Source organism: Protomyctophum bolini (genome assembly GCF_963924005.1).
Source record: "Protomyctophum bolini genome assembly, chromosome: 10".
Lineage (NCBI taxonomy): Eukaryota > Metazoa > Chordata > Actinopteri > Myctophiformes > Myctophidae > Protomyctophum > Protomyctophum bolini.
In genome coordinates this window covers 41,995,454-42,020,199 of record NC_137871.1, presented here as the reverse complement: position 1 = coordinate 42,020,199, position 24,746 = coordinate 41,995,454, and the positions used below count along the sequence as shown (strand labels likewise).

Sequence of the window (24,746 nt, the reverse complement as noted above, 5' to 3'; positions counted from 1 at the left end):
TTAATGGTAGGATCACATATAAACCTTATCTAGGATGTTAATGGTAGGATCACATATAAACCTTATCTAGGATGTTAATGGTAGGATCACATATAAACCTTATCCAGGATGTTAATGGTAGGATCACATATAAACCTTATCTAGGATGTTAATGGTAGGATCACATATAAACCTTATCTAGGATGTTAATGGTAGGATCACATATAAACCTTATCTAGGATGTTAATGGTAGGATCACATATAAACCTTATCTAGGATGTTAATGGTAGGATCACATATAAACCTTATCTAGGATGTTAATGGTAGGATCACATATAAACCTTATCCAGGATGTTAATGGTAGGATCACATATAAACCTTATCCAGGATGTTAATGATAGGATCACATATAAACCTTATCTAGGATGTTAATGGTAGGATCACATATAAACCTTATCTAGGATGTTAATGATAGGATCACATATAAACCTTATCCAGGATGTTAATGGTAGGATCACATATAAACCTTATCCAGGATGTTAATGATAGGATCACATATAAACCTTATCCAGGATGTTAATGCTATAGGATCACATATAAACCTTATCCAGGATGTTAATGATAGGATCACATATAAACCTTATCTAGGATGTTAATGGTAGGATCACATATAAACCTTATCTAAGATGTTAATGATAGGATCACATATAAACCTTATCTAGGATGTTAATGGTAGGATCACATATAAACCCCTTTAAAAGCTCAATACCGACGTCTAGGTCAGCAAGTGGATTCATGAATGTATGTCGTCGCACTTTGATCACAAACCAAGACACAGAGGCTACTGTACAGCTACTGTACAGACAGTACTGTAGTACAGTGCTACTGGGTATTTTTAGCCTTGATTTATTTAGAAGTGAGTTGACAACGGAAAGATGAACTTAAGTTAGGCGTTCACATAGAGGCACTCAGGCAACAGAAACAGTCTTTCCTCTTCCTCTCCTTCCAGGTTCCAGAGGGCCTCGGTAGGCGTGAGGTGGGTATTTACTATTTACTGTAAACTCTTCATTTTCATTTTCCAGCCTTTCAGTTGCAAAAGTACTATATACTTTATGTTTACACAATACTGTACCTCCAACTGTATATAGGCTTACTTTATGTTTACACAATACTGTACCTTATATATACCCATTTTCGACTGTTTTTTTATTATCTCTTGACACTTGCTTTGACAATAACGTAGGCCTATATGTTTACACTTATTTACCACGACTGTTGGCTTGTTTTTATTTATTTATTTCCATAGTATTTAGTATCAATTATTTACACACAAATACGGTTCCATTTCATTTAATTTAATTTCATCTTTATATTTATTAGGATTATTATTTCTCTCTCCATGAAGAGCTGGGTGGTGTTACAGCTACACCTGCTGGTGGCACGGTGACATAACAGAATGCAATGTGGAATAGATTTAAACAGCGGCTGAAATCGAAACTAAATGTTTCAACAAACACCAACGTATCCAAGAGTGAAGACGGCAAGATGGATGTCTGCTCGGGGTCCGTGTTGTTCACAGTAAACACAGTTTTAATGTTTAAGTCTCGGATGTGGTTGAGTTTCTACATGTTGGTGGTTCTGTGGAGCTGCAACACACCTGTGACAGGTAAGACTTTGTTTACATTTATTTACTATATTTAGACTTTACTATACGGTCTGAAAACTAGACCTTTTCAGGGTGTGGCTGTTTTAACAAGTCGTGTTGCTTTGTCCCCAAACGGATTATTCGAACTGGACAGTCTGGACTTGAATTAATTTGCATCATAGTTTTTGTTTGTGAAACAAAAAGTGGGTTAAATTGTGTGTGTGTGTGTGTGTGTGTGTGTGTGTGTGTGTGTGTGCATGCGTGTTAGCCCCAGCGAGTCTCTCTGACGCCCTGTGGAAGTACCTTCATCAGCCCTCTGGTCATACGTAGCTGGGAAGCGTCTCAGGTCCCCAGCTTCTCTCTAAAATGCACTTTGTGCCATTTTAATAACGCAATGTACCCTGAATTTACCGGGCAGAGTCATTTCTTCTACTAAGGCTGCGGCATTTCCGGGTTTTTCCTGCGCCGATCTGGTTGGATTCATTTTATTTAACGATTAGAGAGAAACTGGGGACCTGAGACGGGGGTAAAGGTTTAGTCTCAAAGTACGTACCTGTAGCTTCATGGGGACCTGAGACGGGGGTAAAGGTTTAGTCTCAAAGTAGTACCTGCAGCTTCATGGACCTGAGACGGGGGTAAAGGTTTAGTCACAAAGTACCTGTAGCTTCATGGACCTGAGACGGGGGTAAAGGTTTAGTCACAAAGTACCTGTAGCTTCATGGACCTGAGACGGGGGTAAAGGTTTAGTCACAAAGTACCTGTAGCTTCATGGACCTGAGACGGGGGTAAAGGTTTAGTCTCAAAGTACGTACCTGTAGCTTCATGGCGGAACTACAACCTGCTTTTACGCACTCACTTCATTTACAGGATCTAAAGGACAACTTTAGTTTTTTTCAACCAAGGCTCGTGTTTTAAGTTGTTATTAGAGAAAGTAAAAGATGAGTGTTAATGATTCTGAATCCTTTCCAAGCATTAATTTAGCAAAAAAATAAAAATGGGAGGAAAACAGCCATAGCCGTCATCACAAATGTGATGAGGTCAGCACATTTGGGCAAGTGGATATGGCCGGATTTATCTTTTTTAGGATTAGGTGATTTAGGCCCTAATTATAAGAACTCTACGTCTCTGTCAGAGCAGGGATGGGCAACTTTGACGATGGAGAGGGCACTATAGTTCCACACTCACTCCAGAGGGCCACTATAGTTCCACACTCACTCCAGAGGGCCACTATAGTTCCACACTCACTCCAGAGGGCCACTATAGTTCCACACTCACTCCAGAGGGCCACTATAGTTCCACACTCACTCCAGAGGGCCACTATAGTTCCACACTCACTCCAGAGGGCCACTAAAGTTCCACACTCACTCCAGAGGGCCACTATAGTTCCACACTCACTCCAGAGGGCCACTAAAGTTCCACACTCACTCCAGAGGGCCACTATAGTTCCACACTCCCTCCAGAGGGCCACTATAGTTCCAAACTCACTCCAGAGGGCCACTATAGTTCCACACTCACTCCAGAGGGCCACTATAGTTCCACACTCACTCCAGAGGGCCACTAAAGTTCCACACTCACTCCAGAGGGCCACTATAGTTCCACACTCACTCCAGAGGGCCACTAAAGTTCCACACTCACTCCAGAGGGCCACTATAGTTCCACACTCCCTCCAGAGGGCCACTATAGTTCCAAACTCACTCCAGAGGGCCACTATAGTTCCACACTCACTCCAGAGGGCCACTATAGTTCCACACTCACTCCAGAGGGCCACTAAAGTTCCACACTCACTCCAGAGGGCCACTAAAGTTCCACACTCACTCCAGAGGGCCACTATAGTTCCACACTCACTCCAGAGGGCCACTATAGTTCCACACTCACTCCAGAGGGCCACTATAGTTCCACACTCACTCCAGAGGGCCACTATAGTTACAAACTCACTCCAGAGGGCCACTATAGTTACAAACTCACTCCAGAGGGCCACTTAGTTCCAAACTCACTCCAGAGGGCCACTTAGTTCCAAACTCACTCCAGAGGGCCACTATAGTTCCAAATTCACTACAGAGGGCCACTATAGTTCCACACTCACTCCAGAGGGCCACTATAGTTCCAAACTCACTCCAGAGGGCCACTATAGTTCCACACTCACTCCAGAGGGCCACTATAGTTCCAAACTCACTCCAGAGGGCCAGCTCTGAGCTTGTAGATCAGCTATTTTTGCTATATTTTAACTGAAATATTAATATTAGGTTAATATCAACTGGTGGCCCGGCTGGGGGCCACATGAGGCCCCCACCTTCACTTAATGAGGCCCTCAGGTTAATATCAGAATACTGAGAAATGTTTGATCTCAGATAATTACTAAATGTTATTGTCTTTTTTTTCTATGTCCATTATATTTGTTTTTAGTTCATAAAGTTAACATAACTATAAAATAATCAAAATAAAATAATTCTAAATCTTTTTTATTTTTATGTCACTTTTAAGGATATCGGGTGATTGGCTCCTCTCAACCCGTCCTGGCCGACGTGGGAGGCGTGGCCATCCTCCCATGTCGCATCCACCCACCAATCAGCATGCAGAGTTCAGGAACGGTGGTGTGGACCAGAGACGGCCAGACCCTGCTTGTCGTCGCCGTCCAGGCTGGGCGGTACCTCACCCAGTACCAGGACCAGAACCAGAGCCCGGACTACAAGTACTCACTTGTTTTACTTTAAGGACAACTTTAGTTTTTATCAACCTATAGGTTCATGTTTTAGGTTGTTATAGAGCGCCGTAGTCCCTCCCCCTTTACCTAGGTTCATGTTTTAGGTTGTTATAGAGCGCCGCAATCCCTCCCCCTTTACCTAGGTTCATGTTTTAGGTTGTTATAGAGCGCCGTAGTCCCTCCCCCTTTACCTAGGTTCATGTTTTAGGTTGTTATAGAGCGCCGTAGTCCCTCCCCCTTTACCTAGGTTCATGTTTTAGGTTGTTATAGAGCGCCGTAGTCCCTCCCCCTTTACCTAGGTTCATGTTTTAGGTTGTTATAGAGCGCCGTAGTCCCTCCCCCTTTACCTAGGTTCATGTTTTAGGTTGTTATAGAGCGCCGCAGTCCCTCCCCCTTTACCTAGGTTCATGTTTTAGGTTGTTATAGAGCGCCGTAGTCCCTCCCCCTTTACCTAGGTTCATGTTTTAGGTTGTTATAGAGCGCCACAGTCCCTCCCCCTTTACCTAGGTTCATGTTTTAGGTTGTTATAGAGCGCCACAGTCCCTCCCCCTTTACCTAGGTTCATGTTTTAGGTTGTTATAGAGCGCCGTAGTCCCTCCCCCTTTCAGAAAAACGAGTGGCCCAGGAAATGAAACCCCAATGCATTCTCCCATCGGCACTTCTTATTTAATTTATTAATGTATTTATATATTATATTTATTTATTTAATTTATTAATCATTAGAAAGAAGAAAGTCAGAAAGAAAGTCAGGAGACAACACTATTTGTTTTGTTTTTCGTCTTATAAATTATTTGATCGGCCCCAAAACATTGTGTTCATTGTCATGTTTTGTCACGATCTGAGTTGGCTTTGTCCGCGGCGTAACCGCCTTTAAATAAATTAAATAAGAAGTTGCCGATGGGAGAATGCATTGGGGTTTCATTTCCTGGGCCACTCGTTTTTCTGAAAGGGGGAGAGACTGCGGCGCTCTTTTAGAGAAAGTAAAAGATGAGTGTTCATTTTTCTTCATTTGCTGCTTTCTTTCGTTTTAGGGATTTTAGCTGTTTTTGACAGGGGGGTGGGGGCATTCGAGCATGGGGCTAAATATGTATTTTAATTATTTTTTTGTAGTGATTCATTTTTGTATTATTTACTATAGTCCTACTAGACCCCAAGAAATTACATATGGCCACAAAAGATCACGAGATCTACTGAATGTGTCAAACTGACATATTTGTGTGGCTTCCCCCCAGTAGGCCTCCTTCACATTCAGTAGATCCTGTGATCCACCGTCGCATTCAGTAGATCCTGTGATCCACCGTCACATTCAGTAGATCCTGTGATCCTCCTTCACATTCAGTAGATCCTGTGATCCACCTTCACATTCAGTAGATCCTGTGATCCACCTTCACATTCAGTAGATCCTGTGATCCACCGTCACATTCAGTAGATCCTGTGATCCACCTTCACATTCAGTAGATCCTGTGATCCACCTTCACATTCAGTAGATCCTGTGATCCACCGTCACATTCAGTAGATCCTGTGATCCTCCTTCACATTCAGTAGATCCTGTGATCCACCTTCACATTCAGTAGATCCTGTGATCCACCTTCACATTCAGTAGATCCTGTGATCCACCGTCACATTCAGTAGATCCTGTGATCCACCTTCACATTCAGTAGATGTGATCTACCTTCACATTCAGTAGATCCTGTGATCCACCTTCACATTCAGTAGATCCTGTGATCTACCAGATTTCCTGGGGTCTATTAGGACTATAAAAAATAAATCGGCATAATATTTTGTAAAATAATAATACTTAAGTACAGTATACTTAAGTAAAAGTACTTACTTGCTTTCCCCCATTGACAGGCAGAGAGCGACAATGTCCCTGTCGGAGCTGTCCGGGGGTGTAATGAACTTGACGCTGTCCAGGGTCAGGCTGTCGGACCAGGGAACCTACCGCTGCTGGTGGCCAGAGAATGACATGAGCGCTGACATCCAGCTCCGCGTTGGTAAGACCTGCTCTTTGTTATCCAAATAATGTTTTTATTTTATTCTTTAAGACGGTGGGTTTTCAACAAGGCCCCATTATGTATTCGGCTTTTGAGCCACGAACTTTTGAGCCACTCAGACCCATTTGACGAGGTTTAGCCTCTCAGACCCATTTGATGAGGTTTAGCCTCTCAGACCCATTTGATGAGGTTTAGCCTCTCGGACCCATTTGATGAGGTTTAACCTCTCCGACCCATTTGATGAGGTTTAGCCACTCAGACCCATTTGATGAGGTTTAACCTCTCAGACCCATTTGATGAGGTTTAGCCTCTCAGACCCATTTGATGAGGTTTAGCCTCTCAGACCCATTTGATGAGGTTTAGCCTCTCGGACCCATTTGATGAGGTTTAACCTCTCCGACCCATTTGATGAGGTTTAGCCACTCAGACCCATTTGATGAGGTTTAGCCAATCAAAAATAGCAGATCTACGAGTGCCGCGCTACGAGCTCGTAGATCTGCTATTTTTTAAATAGTCTAAAGCATAACATAATGCTAAAAACACCTGGAAGACGGCCGTCTCGTCAAAGAGCGGTAGAACAGCTCCAATTCATTTGCAAAGAGAGTCACATGGTTTGAAGAGACAGACGTGTTGCATGGGGGGGGGGGGGGGGGGGGGAGCTGTAGGCGAAACATGGAAAGAACAGGGTGGGACTTCAGACGAGACAAAAAGGGTTGGGTTTAACCACCAACCAATAGGATATTTGATGAATTGAACATGGTGGACCCTCTTGTAAACGAGTGTAATGCTTAATTGGGTCATTAGAGGAAAAAGGCTCCGTTCGGAACGTACATTATTTCATTGTAAAGTACACGCGTGTGGGTTTAGGGATGGATAGGGCGGCCTGGCTGGGTGTATGACGTGTGGGTTTAGGGATAGATAGGGTGTCCTGGCTGGGTGTATGACGTGTGGGTTTAGGGATAGATAGGGTGTCCTGGCTGGGTGTATGACGTGTGGGTTTAGGGATACATAGGGTGTCCTGGCTGGGTGTATGACTTGACTACCGCGGCCTGAATGATTCCGCCCTGCAGCCCTGCTGTGAGATATGATCTGGACAACAGATGTCAATATGAAGTTGAAGATAACATTGACCACTTCTGTGTCATAGTCATACTTCTCTCTCCTTTCTTTGGTAATCTTTTTTTGTCAAAGGAACCTTGTTTATCTCTCTCTTCCTGGACAAAGAATACACAGTGAAAAGGCCTAGCTGGGCTCCAGGGGGTGGGTAGCCAGTAGGGATGTCCCGTTTCTGATCCAACAATTTCTGTGTTAGCCGATAGCGATACCGAATACCGATACCGGAGTGCTTTTAAAAAAAAGTGCAAAGTACTGTCTGTAACTTAAGTTCACTTCAAACAAGTAGGTCGGCAGCACAATGTAAGCAGCTGTACAGCAGTGGTTCTCAACCTTTTTTAACCAAGTACCACCACCAATATGTCCAGCATTAATGTTAAAATACAATGTTAATATTCAGCTATATCACACAGGAGGCAAATGTATTACTTTTCCACAGATGTGAGCTACACTTATGCTACAATCGTGCTGTGCAAAACTGTCACTTTAACTCTCTCCCTCTCTCACTCTCTCACACACACACAGTCACACACACACCAGTCACACACACACACACACACACACACACACACACACACACACACACACCCACACACACACACATACATAGACACACAGTCACACACACACACACACACACACAGACACACAGTCACACACACAGACACACAGTCACACACACCCCAAGTAAAAAAAGATATATAGTACAGTAACACATAGTACAAAAAAAGAACACTGCAAAACATTTAAAAATAAATGTACAACACTGCAAACACAAGTCAAATTAATAAAATAACTGTAAGTACCCCTCCCACACACACACACACACACACACACACACACACACACACACACACGCGCGCACACAGTGAGAAGTTGAGTTATTTTTTTTATTTTTTTTAAGACAATGTATAAAGTATTATTTCATTTTGTTAATCAGAGACTGCTATTACAGTCTATCGCCACAAGATGGCCCCTTTCGCTATTGTAATGTATGGTCAGTCATGTTGGCCTGTCTTGTCCCTCTCTGCCTACCATAGTAGTGTATTGAGCCCCCAGGCTCAGGCAAACAGCGTTACCTGGCTGCCTCTTAGAGTATACTCTAAGGCAGTGGTGTCAAACTGGCGATCCGCAGGCCGCATGCGGCCCGCAACGTCGTCTTCTGCGGCCCGCGAGTTGTTTTCTAAAACCTGATTTAACACTACCTCTGAGCCAGGTGCAGCTCGGTGGGGTATGTTGTCTCCTCATAGAGCGAGTGTACATCAGGTGCAGCTCGGTGGGGTATTTTGTCTCCTCGCCTCGTGTACATGTTTTTTTCCTTCTCCAGTGACATAAGTCCGCCTCCTCCACGTGTGGCACAGAAAACACTGCTTGAAACCCTGTTATAGTGTCCGTTATTTGCAAAGACCGTCGGAGGAGCACTGACTGTCGGAGGAGGGGGGGGGGGGATTTATACGTGTGCGCATCCTGGCGCTTATTCACTATTTCAGGAATAAATAGCCTTGCCTTGCACATGTTACCAATACATACACATTGGCCTCGGTTACATGCACAAAATTATGAATTGTCTATTCTGTAGACTGTAGTACTGTACGGCTCTGTTCGGAGTTCCATTGATCCAGCTGTGTGAGTGTGACACTGTATTGTTCCACCACTTTTGCTTTGGCAATGTAAACGTATGTTTTCCCATGCCAATAAAGCCTTTTGAATTGAATTGAATTGATACACGTCATTAGTGATCGCGGAATGTGCCGTCGCTTTGAAATGACAGCATAGTAGGTTCCGATTCTAGAGGAAAATTCAACCACCACTCTGTCCTCGCATCGACTCCTCTCCTCCTCGCTGGGGGCGGAGCTAAGGAGCGAGTGGAGGACGCGAGGAGAGTGAGCGAGTGTGAAAGTATAGGAGGTATTGGAATTTAGCTGTAGTGACGGGAGAATAGCGCTTGATGTATTTACGGGGCTGCCTGGAGCCACACATTCACAGTCATATGAGCCTGGCGGTGCTTAGACGCCCGCACGGCATGTGTTTGTAAAGCAATGAAGCGCTCCCCTTCCCCAGTTCAGCTACAAGGCTGCAGGATGATACAAAGTGATTGAAGGAGTGGGTTATCGGTGGAATTTACACCGGTCACGTGACGGTAACCAGCCAATCAGAATGAAGTATTGGGACTACCCGTTTTAGAATGTGTGTTTTATTTACTTCTACTCCACTACATCTCAGAGGCAAATATTGTATTTGTACGCCACTACATTTATTTGCAAACTTTAGTTACTAGTTACTTTGGAGATTTTGATTATTATGAAAGAACCATGCATTAACCACTTCCTCAGTATAGTAGACTATTTGAAAATAGCGGATCTACAAGCTCACAATACATCATGATGTGCCACATTATGAGCTTGTAGATCTGCTATTTTCAAAAGATTTGTATACATTCGAAAACTTGAAATGGGACATTCTGCACAATGAGTACTTTCTACTTTTGGTACTTTAAGTAGGCCTACACTTTGATACCAATACTTTTGTACTTTTACTCAAGTACCGGACTGTTACTTGTAACGGTATGTATTTCAATGTATTTCTATATTGCATTATTGATACTTTAGTAGTATTGATACAAGTACAAAATGTGACTTTTTCTACCGATGCATATTGCTAGAAGCTATTAAAGGAGAATTCCATACTAAAAGGCTTTCTTACCTTTCTTTGTAGTCGTTACGTCCCCACCAAAGAGGTCCAGGTGTTACTTTGTGCAAAAGCTCCTTATTGGCTATTTCCCCTACCATAAGCCCTCAATGAATTGCATTGAATTGAATGGGAATTTAATGGGGCTATGGGGTGTTGTGCTAATTCGCTTATTGTTGGGGTCCTTGACATGAAAAAGGTTGAGAACCGCTGACGTATAGAAACAGGATTGTCTGAAAACTGTTTGTAGAATCGTCCTCAGGTCTAAATGGGTTAATACTGTATGTAATTATAAAGGATAAGGCATTCGGTGCATGGTGTTAGCTGGCTTTCTTCCTGATGCGTGGCTGTCACATGCGACGGTCCAATTGTCGTCCATCTCCCATCTCTCCTGCATCAGCTCCTGCTGGGAGAGGTTTATTCATTTAAAACTAAGCATTCCAAAACGCCCTCACATTTATACATCAGTGGTTCCGTCGACTAAAACTAAGACCAACAATGTTCGTCGACTACCTTTTTCCACCGACGAAAACTAAATGGAAAATATATAAAACCTAAGCTATGATGACTATGGAATGAACTTCCCATTGCAGTCAGAACTACAGACTCACTCCCAATCTAAACTATGGAATGAACTTCCCTTTGCAGTCAGAACTACAGACTCACTCCCAATCTAAACTATGGAATGAACTTCCCTTTGCAGTCAGAACTACAGACTCACTCCCAATCTAAACTATGGAATGAACTTCCCATTACAGTCAGAACTACAGACTCACTCCCAATCTAAACTATGGAATGAACTTCCCATTGCAGTCAGAACTACAGACTCACTCCCAATCTAAACTATGGAATGAACTTCCCATTACAGTCAGAACTACAGACTCACTCCCAATCTAAACTATGGAATGAACTTCCCATTGCAGTCAGAACTACAGACTCACTCCCAATCTAAACTATGGAATGAACTTCCCATTACAGTCAGAACTACAGACTCACTCCCAATCTAAACTATGGAATGAACTTCCCATTGCAGTCAGAACTACAGACTCACTCCCAATCTAAACTATGGAATGAACTTCCCATTACAGTCAGAACTACAGACTCACTCCCAATCTAAACTATGGAATGAACTTCCCATTGCAGTCAGAACTACAGACTCACTCCCAATCTAAACTATGGAATGAACTTCCCATTACAGTCAGAACTACAGACTCACTCCCAATCTAAACTATGGAATGAACTTCCCATTGCAGTCAGAACTACAGACTCACTCCCAATCTAAACTATGGAATGAACTTCCCATTGCAGTCAGAACTACAGACTCACTCCCAATCTAAACTATGGAATGAACTTCCCCCGTATTCTGAAAACCCACCTTTTCAGACTCCACCATGGCCCGTAGCACTTGCCCTAGCCCCTTAGATAGCACTTTTTGTAGACCTATAGCATGTTACGTAGACACCACTAGAATTGCATTGTATGTTTTCATAGCACTTTATAGTATATGTATAGTATACTATAGATGTATAGTTTATATGTATAATTTCATTATATAGATATTCCACTTTTACGTTCTTAGCTTACGCATGTTTCTTGAATACTACTTTTTATGTATAGTGATGTATTGCCATGGTTTTTGTTCTTGCCTAATGTAAGTCGCTCTGGATTCAGAGCGTCTGATAAATGCCTAAATTGTAACTTGACTGCCATGCGTTTCTCTCCACAGTGACGTACCTTCCACCACGAGGCAGAGGCATCCGCGTGGAACTGCTTCCAGACCACCGCTCTGTTCCTGAAGCCGTCACCAGCATCCTGTGGAAGCGCGGACGCAGCTTGGTAGCAGACTGGGACCTGGGTCATAGTCTGGATTACTACGGGACGTTTAGAGACCGCTCCACACTGGACCCACACACCGGACGGCTGGTCATCCACAACATGACCGCAGAAGACATCGGGCTGTATTCTGTGGAGATCAACGGCAGACAAAACTACAAGACTTACCTGCTTAAAGAGATGAGTAAGTATGACTCACAGACTCATTCTGTCTCCTCAACAGAGTGAGTCCCAGATCCAGACCTGACCATCGTGGCACCATGTGACTCATTCTGTCTCCTCAACAGAGAGAGTCCCACATCCAGAGCTATCCATCGTGGCACCATGTGACTCATTCTGTCTCCTCAACAGAGAGAGTCCCACATCCAGAGCTATCCATCGTGACACCATGTGACTCATTCTGTCTCCTCAACAGAGAGAGTCCCACATCCAGAGCTATCCATCGTGTCACCATGTGACTCATTCTGTCTCCTCAACAGAGAGAGTCCCACATCCAGAGCTATCCATCGTGACACCATGTGACTCATTCTGTCTCCTCAACAGAGAGAGTCCCACGTCCAGAGCTATCCATCGTGACACCATGTGACTCATTCTGTCTCCTCAACAGAGAGAGTCCCACATCCAGAGCTATCCATCGTGACACCATGTGACTCATTCTGTCTCCTCAACAGAGAGAGTCCCACATCCAGAGCTATCCATCGTGACACCATGTGACTCATTCTGTCTCCTCAACAGAGAGAGTCCCACATCCAGAGCTATCCATCGTGACACCATGTGACTCCAACTCCAGCAGCTGCACGCTGCAGTGCAGCGTATTGGGAGACGTCAAGTCAGAGTCGGGCGAGGTCGTCTATCGGTGGAGGTTCCACGGAGAGAAATGGACTCCACCCAAACCCAACGAGACCAGGATCTACAACGATGAGGAATGGATCGGACCCGACTCCCGGACGGTGACGATCAGCGACAACGAGGAAGGGAGAGGAGTTAAAAGAATATCCTGTGCGATAAAGAACCCGTTCAGTGTGGAGCAGAGCGAGGCTGTAGACAACCCGCTTTACAGAGGTGCGTAGTTTACTGATTGTGTGTGTGTGTGTGTGTGTGTGTGTGTGTGTGTGTGCGCGCGCGTGTTCAGATGCTTGGACTTAAAATGAACCCTGGATAATAAGGCAAAGCCTTCCATACGTTCCCCCTATTGAGTGAAAGATTATCAATTTTTGAAATAAAAATAATGTTTTAGTTGTTTAAATGTTAGATTTTAGTTATAGAGGGCAATTATAATGTATTAACACACTTTGGGCGGGAACCCCTTTTGGTAGCAAAAATAGCAGATCTACATAGCGCGAGTGGTGCGCTACGAGCTTGTAGGTCTGCTATTTTTGAAAATTTTAAGAACGACTGACATATAAACATTAGCTTTTTCAGAAAACTGTCAGGATGTAGAAGACATGTTTAGAATCTGATCTCAGGTCAGAATGGAAAACTGTCAGGATGCAGAAGACATGTTTAGAATCTGATCTCAGGTCAGAATGGTAAACTGTCAGGATGTAGAAGACATGTTTAGAATCTGATCTCAGGTCAGAATGGGGTTAAAGCTGTAGGACATACTGGTCCTTAATATAGTGGTTGTTGTCCATCCATCTTCAACCGCTTATCCATAATCGGGTCACGGGGGCAACAGCTCCACCAGACATTCCTCTCCAGAGCAACATTAGTGACTTCCTTACCATCCCCAGACGTTCCAAGGCCAGTGAGTCCATGTGTTTCCTCCATCTGGTCTTTGGTCCAGAGCTCTGCACGGATCAAAAAATAAATAAATAAAAAAATTAATCTGTGTCATTTTACCGCGTCCGAAAACATTTCTAAAGAGGAAAACTAAACAGGAAACGTAGACTTTCTTAGTCACAGACCGTAACTTAACAGCAATTTACAATTTAGGCATTTAGCAGACGCTCTTAATCCAGAGCGACTTAACATTAAGCAAGAACAAAACGGCATCATACATCACATAAAATCACATAAAAAGCATTTATCATGAAACATGCGTAAGCTAAGAACGTAACGGTGGAATATCTATATAATGAAACTATACATATAAACTATACATTATATACTATACTATGCTATACATATGTACTATGACGTGCTATGGCTACATACAATGCACTTATAGTGCTGTCTACATGACATGCATAACAGCGTGTGTCTATGGTCGAGAGAGAGAGAGAGAGAGCCCGTTTACCTCCACGGGTAGGAGCAGGGCCCCGGGCCCCCCCCGGGCCCCCCCTGCCCCGCCGGGCCCCCCCTGCCCCAGGAGTAGGTACAACTGTACCCGTTACCCCCTTGCTGTTGTTAAATGACAGGACACACATTGTCCAGGGGTTTACATCATGTTGTTAAATGACAGGACACACATTGTCCAGGGGTTTACATCATGTTGTTAAATGACAGGACACACATTGTCCAGGGGTTTACATCATGTTGTTAAATGACAGGACACACATTGACCAGGGGTTTACATCATGTTGTTAAATGACAGGACACACATTGTCCAGGGGTTTACATCATGTTGTTAAATGACAGGACACACATTGTCCAGGGGTTTACATCATGTTGTTAAATGACAGGACACACATTGCCCAGGGGTTTACATCCATGTTGTTAAATGACAGGACACACATTGTCCAGGGGTTTACATCCATGTTGTTAAATGACAGGACACACATTGTCCAGGGGTTTACATCATGTTGTTAAATGACAGGACACACATTGCCCAGGGGTTTACATCCATGTTGTTAAATGACAGGACACACATTGTCCAGGGGTTTACATCATGTTGTTAAATGACAGGACACACATTGCCCAGGGGTTTACATCCATGTTGTTAAATGACAGGACACACATTGTCCAGGGGTTTACATCATGTTGTTAAATGACAGGACACACATTGTCCAGGGGTTTACATACATGTTGTTAAATGACAGGACACACATTGTCCAGGGGTTTACATCATGTTGTTAAATGACAGGACACACATTGTCCAGGGGTTTACATCATGTTGTTAAATGACAGGACACACATTGTCCAGGGGTTTACATCATGTTGTTAAATGACAGGACACGGGACACAGCTACTAGCTAGTAGTACAACCCTTGTTTACTAGTCCCCGGAAGTCTGATGCATGCAAAGCATGCTGGGCCTTGTAGTCCATCGCATACATAGCCCTACTGCCTACACATCATGTCTCCTCCCATTTGCCAGCCATGCCAGTGGTTATCAAAGTGCGGTCCGGGGACCCCCGGGGGGTCCTTGAGGGGTTGCTAGGGGGGACTATCATTATTGAATCCTATTGGCTGGGCTTCAAACAGCCATAACTCCAGTTTGCAGCATGCTAAAGGTCCCAAACCTGGTGGCTGGCCGTACGGACTTCCACTTTCATAAAACTATAATTCCTACTTCTGGTTTGTCGGATTGACTTGAAACTCCTCCCACAACTCAATGAGGGGGGGTGGAGCTAGATGGTGCAACCAGGACGTGGATCTGTTCACTTCCTGTTTTACTAGGAAGCATTCGCAGGGGAATTAAAAAAATGTTCAGAGGTTTTCTTTTCTATTTATGTTTTATATTTCTGTCTTTCAGCTCCTAAAGGACCAACAGCCAGAGGCAGACCAGGGCTTATTGTTACTGTCTCCATGTACGCAGTAGCACTGGCAACTTTAATCTGGAACAAGCAACCTCGTGTCCGTGAGTCTTTCATTTATTTTTAACTATATTTATTTACAATCTATATTGATATAAATCCATCCATCTCTGTGTCATTATGTGAAGACGAGAATGATCCTATAGTCAGTGTCTCCTCACTGACTGTTACGACTCACCGAGTCTAGGACGGTTAAGAAGGCAAGGTGGTAAAATGCCAAAGTTGTTTTATTGCTTATTCAGTGGCGTACAAATGATAGGAACAATATATATTAAGTATAAGTATTCAATATGAATTACGTTCTCTTTTACAAACATAAATGACACACGGAGCAACTAAGGGAAATAATCAAAACTGCATACTAAAACTAACCTCTTGAGTTTTAGGCACACTAAACTAACAATCGAAAATAAAGTGACAATAGTGCCCTACCATTGCCTACTCTATCCTAATCTAACAAACTGTACAAAAAGCAGGCTTCCGTGGCCAGGTGCTCAGAACATAGAAGTGACACAATAAACTCATCACAGCAACTCTTGCTATACGGGTGGTTGTATTGTGATACTCCCTGCATTCTCTTGCTGCACGGAGGGCGCGCTGCCTCTAGCCGGCTCCACTCTGGAGTGACTGTTTGGACAGCGGCCCGGAGTGAAGGCTTCAGGACGCCTTTATGCCGTCAGGTGGGCGCAGGTGTAGAAGCTGGTTGGAGGAGCAAGATGCGGAGCGGGCGACCAACAGCGGAGCGGCGGCAATGCTCCCCACCAATGGCCCATAGCACTTACTCTACCCTAGATAGCACTTCTGTAGACTTAGATAGCATTTAAAACTTATAGCATGTTATGTAGACAGCACTAGAATTGCATTGTATATAGTCATAGCACGCCATAGTACATATGTATAGCATAGTAGTATATATGTATAGTTTATACGTATAAGTTTCATTATATAGATATTCCACTGTTACTTTCTTAGCTTACGCATGTTTCATGATGAATGTTTTTATGTGATGTATTCCCATGCTTTTGTTCTTGCTTAATGTAAGTCGCTCTGGATTAAGAGCGTCTGCTAAATGCCTAAATTGTAAATTGTAATGGCTGTGCTGACGGACCTACAGGGCTGGGTTAGGCAACGGGGCGCGCACTGTGCGCACCACGCAGACAAAGACATATATAGGCCTGCGGCCGTAACACTGACCAATCACTGCCTCTCATCTCACTGACAAATCACTGTCTCACATCTCACTGACCAATCACTGTCTCACATCTCACTGACCAATCACTGCCTCTCATCTCACTGACCAATCACTGTCTCTCATCTCACTGACCAATCACTGTCTCACATCTCACTGACCAATCACTGTCTCTCATCTCACTGACCAATCACTGTCTCTCATCTCACTGACCAATCACTGTCTCACATCTCACTGACCAATCACTGTCTCTCATCTCACTGACCAATCACTGTCTCACATCTCACTGACCAATCACTGTCTCTCATCTCACTGACCAATCACTGTCTCACATCTCACTGACCAATCACTGTCTCTCATCTCACTGACCAATCACTGTCTCGCATCTCACTGACCAATCACTGTCTCACATCTCACTGACCAATCACTGCCTTTCATCTCACTGACCAATCACTGTCTCACATCTCACTGACCAATCACTGCCTCACATTTCAGCTTTGACAGAAGAAGAGAAGAAAAGACGACACAGAGCCGCCAAACTGAGAGGTGTGTGTGTGTGTGTGTGTGTGTGTGTGTGTGTGTGTGTGTGTGTGTGTGTGTGTGTGTGTGTGTGTGTGTGTGTGTGTGTGTGTGTGTGTGTGTGTGTGTGTGTGTGTGTGTGTGTGTGTGTGTGTGTGTGTGTGTGTGTGTGTGTGTGTGTGTGTGTGTGTGTGTGTGTGCAGAGACAAGGCTGTTAAACATAGAATTGCTTTGTTCGCTACAGGTCTGTTGAAGAGAACACCAGGATATCGTCACATCACTGACTATGAAAAGCAGCTTCAACGCAACATGAATAACACATATCTGAGTGTAAATTTGGGCACACAGTCTGAGGTCGTGTTTGAAAACGTCTACGCTCCGCTCTACAATGTAGACATCGAAAGAACAGACATCCACAGCCATCATGAGGCCAGACAGATGGAGATGAAGAAGGCAGGAGAGGGAACAGAAATCCAACTGGTTCAGATGTTCAAAGACCTTTCTGGACGAATCATAAGAACAGTGCTGACCGTTGGCTGTGCAGGGATTGGGAAAACGATCCTCGTACACAAATTTATGTTCGACTGGGCCAAGAAATGTTTCCCCCAAGACCTACACCTCGTGTTCCCGCTCAAGTTCCGCCAGTTAAATATGCTCAAGGGACAGAAGTTTACTTTGGCACAGCTAATTCACAGCTGCATCAAGGAAACCAGATTCATCGAGGAAGATGTTCTTAATCATATCTTCACTGAAGTGCAGAAGTCAGGAGACTACAGCAACAGCCCCTTCAAAGTCATGTTTGTTCTGGATGGTTATGATGAAAATAATTTCAAGTTTGATTTCAGCACAAAAATTGGCCTCATGAATGTCAACGACTCTTACCCAGTGGAAGATCTCCTTGTAAACCTCATCAAGGGAGAGCTCCTCCCCTCTGCTCGAATCTGGATAACCTCGCGACCTGTAGCAGCCAATCAGATCCCTAAGGAGTTTGTAAACAGGATGACCGAAGTACGAGGGTTCATCAGCGATGACCAGAAGAAGGAGTTCTTCGAGAAGACGTTCAGTGATGAGAACCAGGCCAGATCAATCCTCTCACAGATCAAAGAATCAAAGATCCTCCTCACCATGTGTGAAATCCCAGTCTTCTGTTGGATCCTTGCTGCCGTTGTGAAGGACATGGTGAAGAACATGGGGGCGACATTCAGGCTGCCCAAAACCCTGGTTGAGCTGTTCTGTCACTTCCTGATGGGTGAGATACAGCGGGAGAATCCTGAACAAGGCACGGCAGACAGAGGGAAGCTCATAAAGGATGCAGGGGAAGTTCTTCTGAAGCTGGGCAAGCTGGCGTTTCACCAACTGGTCAAAGGCAACATCATTTTCTATGAGGAGGACCTGGCAGCGTGTGGTCTTGATGTGAACAAGGACTTGAAGAACTTGGGCTTTTGCACAAAGTTCTTCAAAGAAGACGGTTTGTTCTTCCACAAAACGGTCTACTGCTTCGTTCATCTGAGCATCCAGGAGTTTCTGGCTGCAGTCTACCTGTCCCACTGTTTCACTCAGAAGAACACGGAGGTCCTGAAGACATTCCTGGAAGATGATGGTGACAACAGTGACAGTTCCCTGGCTGACTTCCTGAAGGCTGCTATAAAGAAAACCCTGCAGAGTAAGAGTGGACAACTGGACCTCTTTGTCCGCTTCCTTCATGGTCTCTCACTGCAGTCCAACCAGAGTCTGTTAGGAGGCCTGCTGGGTCAGACAGAGAACAGTCCAGAGGAGATCCAGAGAGTCATCGACAACCTGAAGGAGATGAATGATCTTGATGCCTCTCCTGACAGATGTATCAACATCTTCCACTGTCTGATGGAGATGAACGACCCGTCAGTCAGTCGGGGGATCCAACAGTACCTAGAGTCAGAGAGCAGCTCAGGGAAGGAACTCTCTGTGCCCCAGTGTTCAGCTCTGGCCTCCATGCTGCAGATGTCAGAGGAGGTTCTGAAGGAGTTGGACCTGCAGAAATACAACGCATCAAAGGAGGGGCGACTGAGACTGATCCCAGCTGTGAAGAACTGCAAAACAGCCAGGTTAGTAGTGTGGATGTTAACATGTTAGATCACTATATACTTAATTCATTCAGAGAGAGAGAGAGAGAGAGAGAGAGAGAATTCAAGTGTGATTAGTGTTTAGTATATTTAGTGATATCAGGGTGATTTTGCCATGGCATGCGGTCGTACAGACTGTTCATCTGTTGACAGAACATTTCTTCACTTCACTGCCATAGAGTGGAACAACAGCAGCGAGTTGGGATCGTTTTAATTATTTAATGTTTGTATTACAATCAAATGACAACAGTGGAAAGTAATGTGTGTGTAATGTGTAAGTATGTGTTACTCACTGCCGCTATTTGCTTAGTTAGAAAAGTATCCAAACACACACACACACACACACACACACACACACACACACACACACATTTCAAACAGCACCACAGGGAACCTCCTTGACGGTGAACATGGTCTGTTCTGTTTTGATCATCTCTGATTTTACATTTAATCTGTAATTACAGACTTGTTCGCTGTGGCCTCAGAGAGGAACACGTTGAAGTTGTGGCTTCAGCTCTCAGCTCCGATCCGTCCCATTTGAGAGAACTGGACCTGAGTGGAAACGGCTTGAAGGATTCTGGGCTGGATCTCATCTGTGCTGCACTGAAGAGCCCAAACTGTTGTCTGGAGACTCTCAGGTCAGATTAATTTAACATCCTTATTTGTTTTTTTGTTAAGTAAAGTTCTGTTATAGTAAGTGATTATAATGTAGTTATGATGGTGGTAGTATTTGAAGAGTGTGGATGAGGTTAATATCATGTTCTAAAACGGGTAGTCCCAATACTTCATTCTGATTGGCTGGTTACCGTCACGTGACCGGTGTAAATTTCACCGATAACCCACTCCTTCAATCACTTTGTATCATCTTGCAGCCTTGTAGCTGAACTGGGGAAGGGGAGCGCTTCATTGCTTTACAAACACATGCCGTGCGGGCGTCTAAGCACCGCCCGCCTCATATGACTGTGAATGTGTGGCTCCAGGCAGCCCCGTAAAGATATCAAGCGCTATTCTCCCGTCACATAGGCTACTTGCAGGGAAAAACAAGGAAGTGTTGTGGCTCTGGCTCGCTCGCTCTGGTGGCGCAAAGCGTAGATACTTTTTGTGAATGTAATAGTTTTATTAGGTTAATATTGCTATAATGTTTGTAACCGTTTTAGAAAAGCAATAAGCCACTCGAGGCCCCCCAGCTTACCGGGTATTTTACACTGGCTGGGAGGTAGAAGACCCTCGGCTGCGCGTCGGGTCTGCCTACGCCCCCAGCCAGTGTAAAATACCCGGTAACCTGAGACCTCTCGTGGCTTATTGCTTAAGTAACTCACACTGACCATAATATTGATAAGATACAGTGACTAATGTATGTAGTCTTTATGCTGAGATGCCACATTTAAAACCTAAACACCTCTGAGTGGTTCAATGTGTTATGTTGTCAGAGTGTCATCCCCTAGTAATTATATTAACTATTTTGCTGCTATAAACGTAGCGAGGCAAATGGTGCCTAATGGTGCTAACTACACGTATGTGCGGAGACAACCGTATACTCCATATATGAAAGCGTAGTAGCTTAGCTTACTTAGGGCAGGAACCCCTTTTGGTGTTTTAACTAAGCATTATGTTATACTTTAGCTATTGAAAAATAGCAGATCTACAAGCTCATAGTGCGCCGAGTGGCGCGCCACCCAGTGGCGCGCTACGAGCTTGTAGGTCTGCTATTTTTTTTTTTATCGTGAATGCAACACAAATCTTTGAATATATAAATTCTTTCAGAAGACGTTTCTTTTCAGGCCTAAATGGGTTTTTGGGCGGGGACCCCTTTTGGTGTTTTAACTAAGCATTATGTTATATTTTAGCTATTGAAAAATAGCAGATCTACAAGCTCATAGCGCGCCACAGAGTGGCGTGCTTCGAGCTTGTAGGTCTGCTATTTTTGAAAAATCCTTAAAATTTGGCCAAATCATTGAATATATATTTCAGAGTGAACATTTTTAACTAAAGTATTTACTTCTGGGGGGTCCCTGGAACTACATATTTTCAGACGGGGGTCTGTGGCCCAATAGAGAGAATTCTGGGGGTCCTTGACATGAAAAAGGTTGAGCACCACTGACATAGAAACATGGGTTTTTCAGAAAAATGTTAGGATTTAGAAGCCTTTTTTTATCGACCTCAGTCCAAAATGGGCCAATAGCGTTTCTGTGCTTGCTCAGTATGAAGAAAGTGTCCAGAGATATGAGGGACTGTGTGTGTGTGTGTGTGTGTGTGTGTGTGTGTGTGTGTGTGTGTGTGTGTGTGTGTGTGTGTGTGTGTGTGTGTGTGTGTGTGTGTGTGTGTGTGTGTGTGTGTGTGTGTGTGTGTGTGTGTGTGTGTGTGTGTGTGTGTGTGTGTTCGTTCTACAAGTGAAAGCAACAGAGGGGTATTATTATCTATCCAGGAATATGTATTTTATTGGTTTTAATCTCCCCTCCCCCTTCTCTCTCTCTCTCTCTCTCTCTCTCTCTCTCTCTCTCTCCATCTGGTTGTATTCTTCATTTAGACTGAAGAACTGCTCCTTGTCAATGAGAGGCTGTGAAGATGTGGCTTCAGCTCTCAGCTCCAATCCGTCCCATTTGAGAGAACTGGACCTGAGTGGAAACGGCTTGAAGGATTCTGGACTGGATCTCATCTGTGCTGCACTGAAGAGCCCAAACTGTTGTCTGGAGACCCTCAGGTCAGATTCATTTAACATTTTTATTTGTATTTGGTTAAGTAAAGTTCTGTTATAGTAAGTGATTATAATGTAGTTATGATGGTGGTAGTATTTGAAGAGTGTGGATGAGGTTAATATCATGGTAACTCACACTGACCATAATATTGATAAGATACAGTGACTAATGTATGTAGTCTTTATGCTGAGATACCACATTTAAAACCTAAACACCTCTGAGTGGTTCAATGTGTTATATGTTGTCAGAGTGTCATCCCCTAGTTTTGAATGATATTTATATTAACTATTTTGCTGCTATCTACGTTTATAAACGTAGCGAGGCAAATGGTGCCTAATGGTGCTAACTACACGTATGTGCGGAGACAACCGTATACTCCATATATGAAAGCGTAGTAGCTTAGCTTACTTAGGGCAGGAACCCCTTTTGGTGTTTTAACGAAGCATTATGTTATACTTTAGCTATTGAAAAATAGCAGATCTACAAGCTCATAGTGCGCCGAGTGGCGCGCCACTCAGTGGCGCGCTACGAGCTTGTAGGTCTGCTATTTTTTTTTAATCGTGAATGCAACACAAATCTTTGAATATATAAATTCTTTCAGAAGACGTTTCTTTTCAGGCCTAAATGGGTTTTTGGGCAGGAACCCCTTTTGGTGTTTTAACTAAGCATTATGTTATATTTTAGCTATTGAAAAATAGCAGATCTACAAGCTCATAGCGCGCCACAGAGTGGCGTGCTTCGAGCTTGTAGGTCTGCTATTTTTGAAAAATCCTTAAAATGTGGCCAAATCATTGAATATATATTTCAAGTGTGAACATTTTTAACTAAAGTATTTACTTCTGGGGGGTCCCTGGAACTACATATTTTCAGATGGGGGTCCGTGGCCCAATAGAGAGAATTCTGGGGGTCCTTGACATGAAAAAGGTTGAGCACCACTGAATAGAAACATAGGTTTTTCAGAATAATGTTAGGATTTAGAAGCCTTTTTTATCGACCTCAGTCCAAAATGGGCCTATAGCGTTTCTGTGCTTGCTCAGTATGAAGAAAGTGTCCAGAGATATGAGGGAGGGAGTGTGTGTGTGTGTGTGTGTGTGTGTGTGTGTGTGTGTGTGTGTGTGTGTGTGTGTGTGTGTGTGTGTGTGTGTGTGTGTGTGTGTGTGTGTGTGTGTGTGTGTGTGTGTGTGTGTGTGTGTGTGTGTGTGTGTGTGTGTGTGTTCTACAAGTGAAAGCAACAGAGGGGTATTATTATCTATCCAGGAATATGTATTTTATTGGTTTTAATCTCCCCCTCGCCCCCTTTCTCTCTGTCTCTCTCTCTCTCTGTCTCTCTCTGTCTCTCTCTGTCTCTCTCTCTCTCTCTCTCTCTCTCTCTCTCTCTCTCTCTCTCTCTCTCTCTCTCTCTCTCTCTCTCTCTCCATCTGGTTGTATTCTTCATTTAGACTGAAGAACTGCTCCTTGTCAATGAGAGGCTGTAAAGATGTGGCTTCAGCTCTCAGCTCCAATCCGTCCCATTTGAGAGAACTGGACCTGAGTGGAAACGGCTTGAAGGATTCTGGACTGGATCTCATCTGTGCTGCACTGAAGAGCCCAAACTGTTGTCTGGAGACTCTCAGGTTAGATTCATTTAACATTTTTATTTGTATTTGGTTAAGTAAAGTTCTGTTATAGTAAGTGATTATAATGTAGTTATAAGGGTGGTAGTATTTGAAGAGTGTGGATGAGGTTAATATCATGGTAACTCACACTACAAGCGCTACGAGCTTGTAGGTGGATGTTAACATGTTAGATCACTATATACTTCATTCATTCATTCATTCATAGAGAGAGAGAGAGAGAGAGAGAGAGAGAGAGACCCTCACTTCATATTTATATATAATATATATATATTACTATTGCAATCCAATTAAAGTGTGATTAGTATATTTAGTGATATCAGGGTGATTTTGCCATGGCATGCGGTCGTACAGACTGTTCATCTGTTGACAGAACATTTCTTCACTTCACTGCCATAGAGTGGAACAACAGCAGCGAGTTGGGATCGTTTTAATTATTTAATGTTTGTATTACAATCAAATGACAACAGTGGAAAGTAATGTGTGTGTAATGTGTAAGTATGTGTTACTCACTGCCGCTATTTGCTTAGTTAGAAAAGTATCCACACACACACACACACACACACACACACACACACACACACACACACACACACACACACACACACACACACACACACACACACATTTCAGACGGCTCCACAGGGAACCTCCTTGACGGTGAACATGGTCTGTTCTGTTTTGATCATCTCTGATTTTACATTTAATCTGTAATTACAGTCTTGTTGACTGTGGCCTCGGAGAGGAACACGTTGAAGTTGTGGCTTCAGCTCTCAGCTCCAATCCGTCCCATTTGAGAGAACTGGACCTGAGTGGAAACGGCTTGAAGAATTCTGGACTGGATCTCATCTGTGCTGCACTGAAGAGCCCAAACTGTTGTCTGGAGACTCTCAGGTTAGATTCATTTAACATTTTTATTTGTATTTGGTTAAGTAAAGTTCTGTTATAGTAAGTGATTATAATGTAGTTATGATGGTGGT

At 43.7% G+C, this 24,746-nt stretch overlaps 1 protein-coding gene across 1 annotated transcript in view; it reads left to right on the top strand.

Moving 5' to 3' along the window:
- Positions 1 to 1,524: 1,524 nt before the first annotated feature.
- LOC308323034 (uncharacterized protein) overlaps positions 1,525 to 24,746 on the top strand; it is a gene marked incomplete at its 5' end in the record, with an annotated part of 29,585 nt that continues 6,363 nt past the window's right edge. The window contains 12 exons of the mRNA XM_080774625.1: positions 1,525 to 1,645; positions 4,106 to 4,313; positions 6,177 to 6,319; positions 11,847 to 12,137; positions 12,689 to 13,015; positions 15,590 to 15,694; positions 17,335 to 17,385; positions 17,603 to 19,439; positions 19,922 to 20,095; positions 21,985 to 22,158; positions 23,593 to 23,766; positions 24,487 to 24,660. Of these exons, the coding sequence (XP_080630751.1) occupies positions 1,525 to 1,645; positions 4,106 to 4,313; positions 6,177 to 6,319; positions 11,847 to 12,137; positions 12,689 to 13,015; positions 15,590 to 15,694; positions 17,335 to 17,385; positions 17,603 to 19,439; positions 19,922 to 20,095; positions 21,985 to 22,158; positions 23,593 to 23,766; positions 24,487 to 24,660 (3,779 nt within the window). The remainder of the gene's footprint in view (positions 1,646 to 4,105; positions 4,314 to 6,176; positions 6,320 to 11,846; positions 12,138 to 12,688; positions 13,016 to 15,589; positions 15,695 to 17,334; positions 17,386 to 17,602; positions 19,440 to 19,921; positions 20,096 to 21,984; positions 22,159 to 23,592; positions 23,767 to 24,486; positions 24,661 to 24,746) is intronic.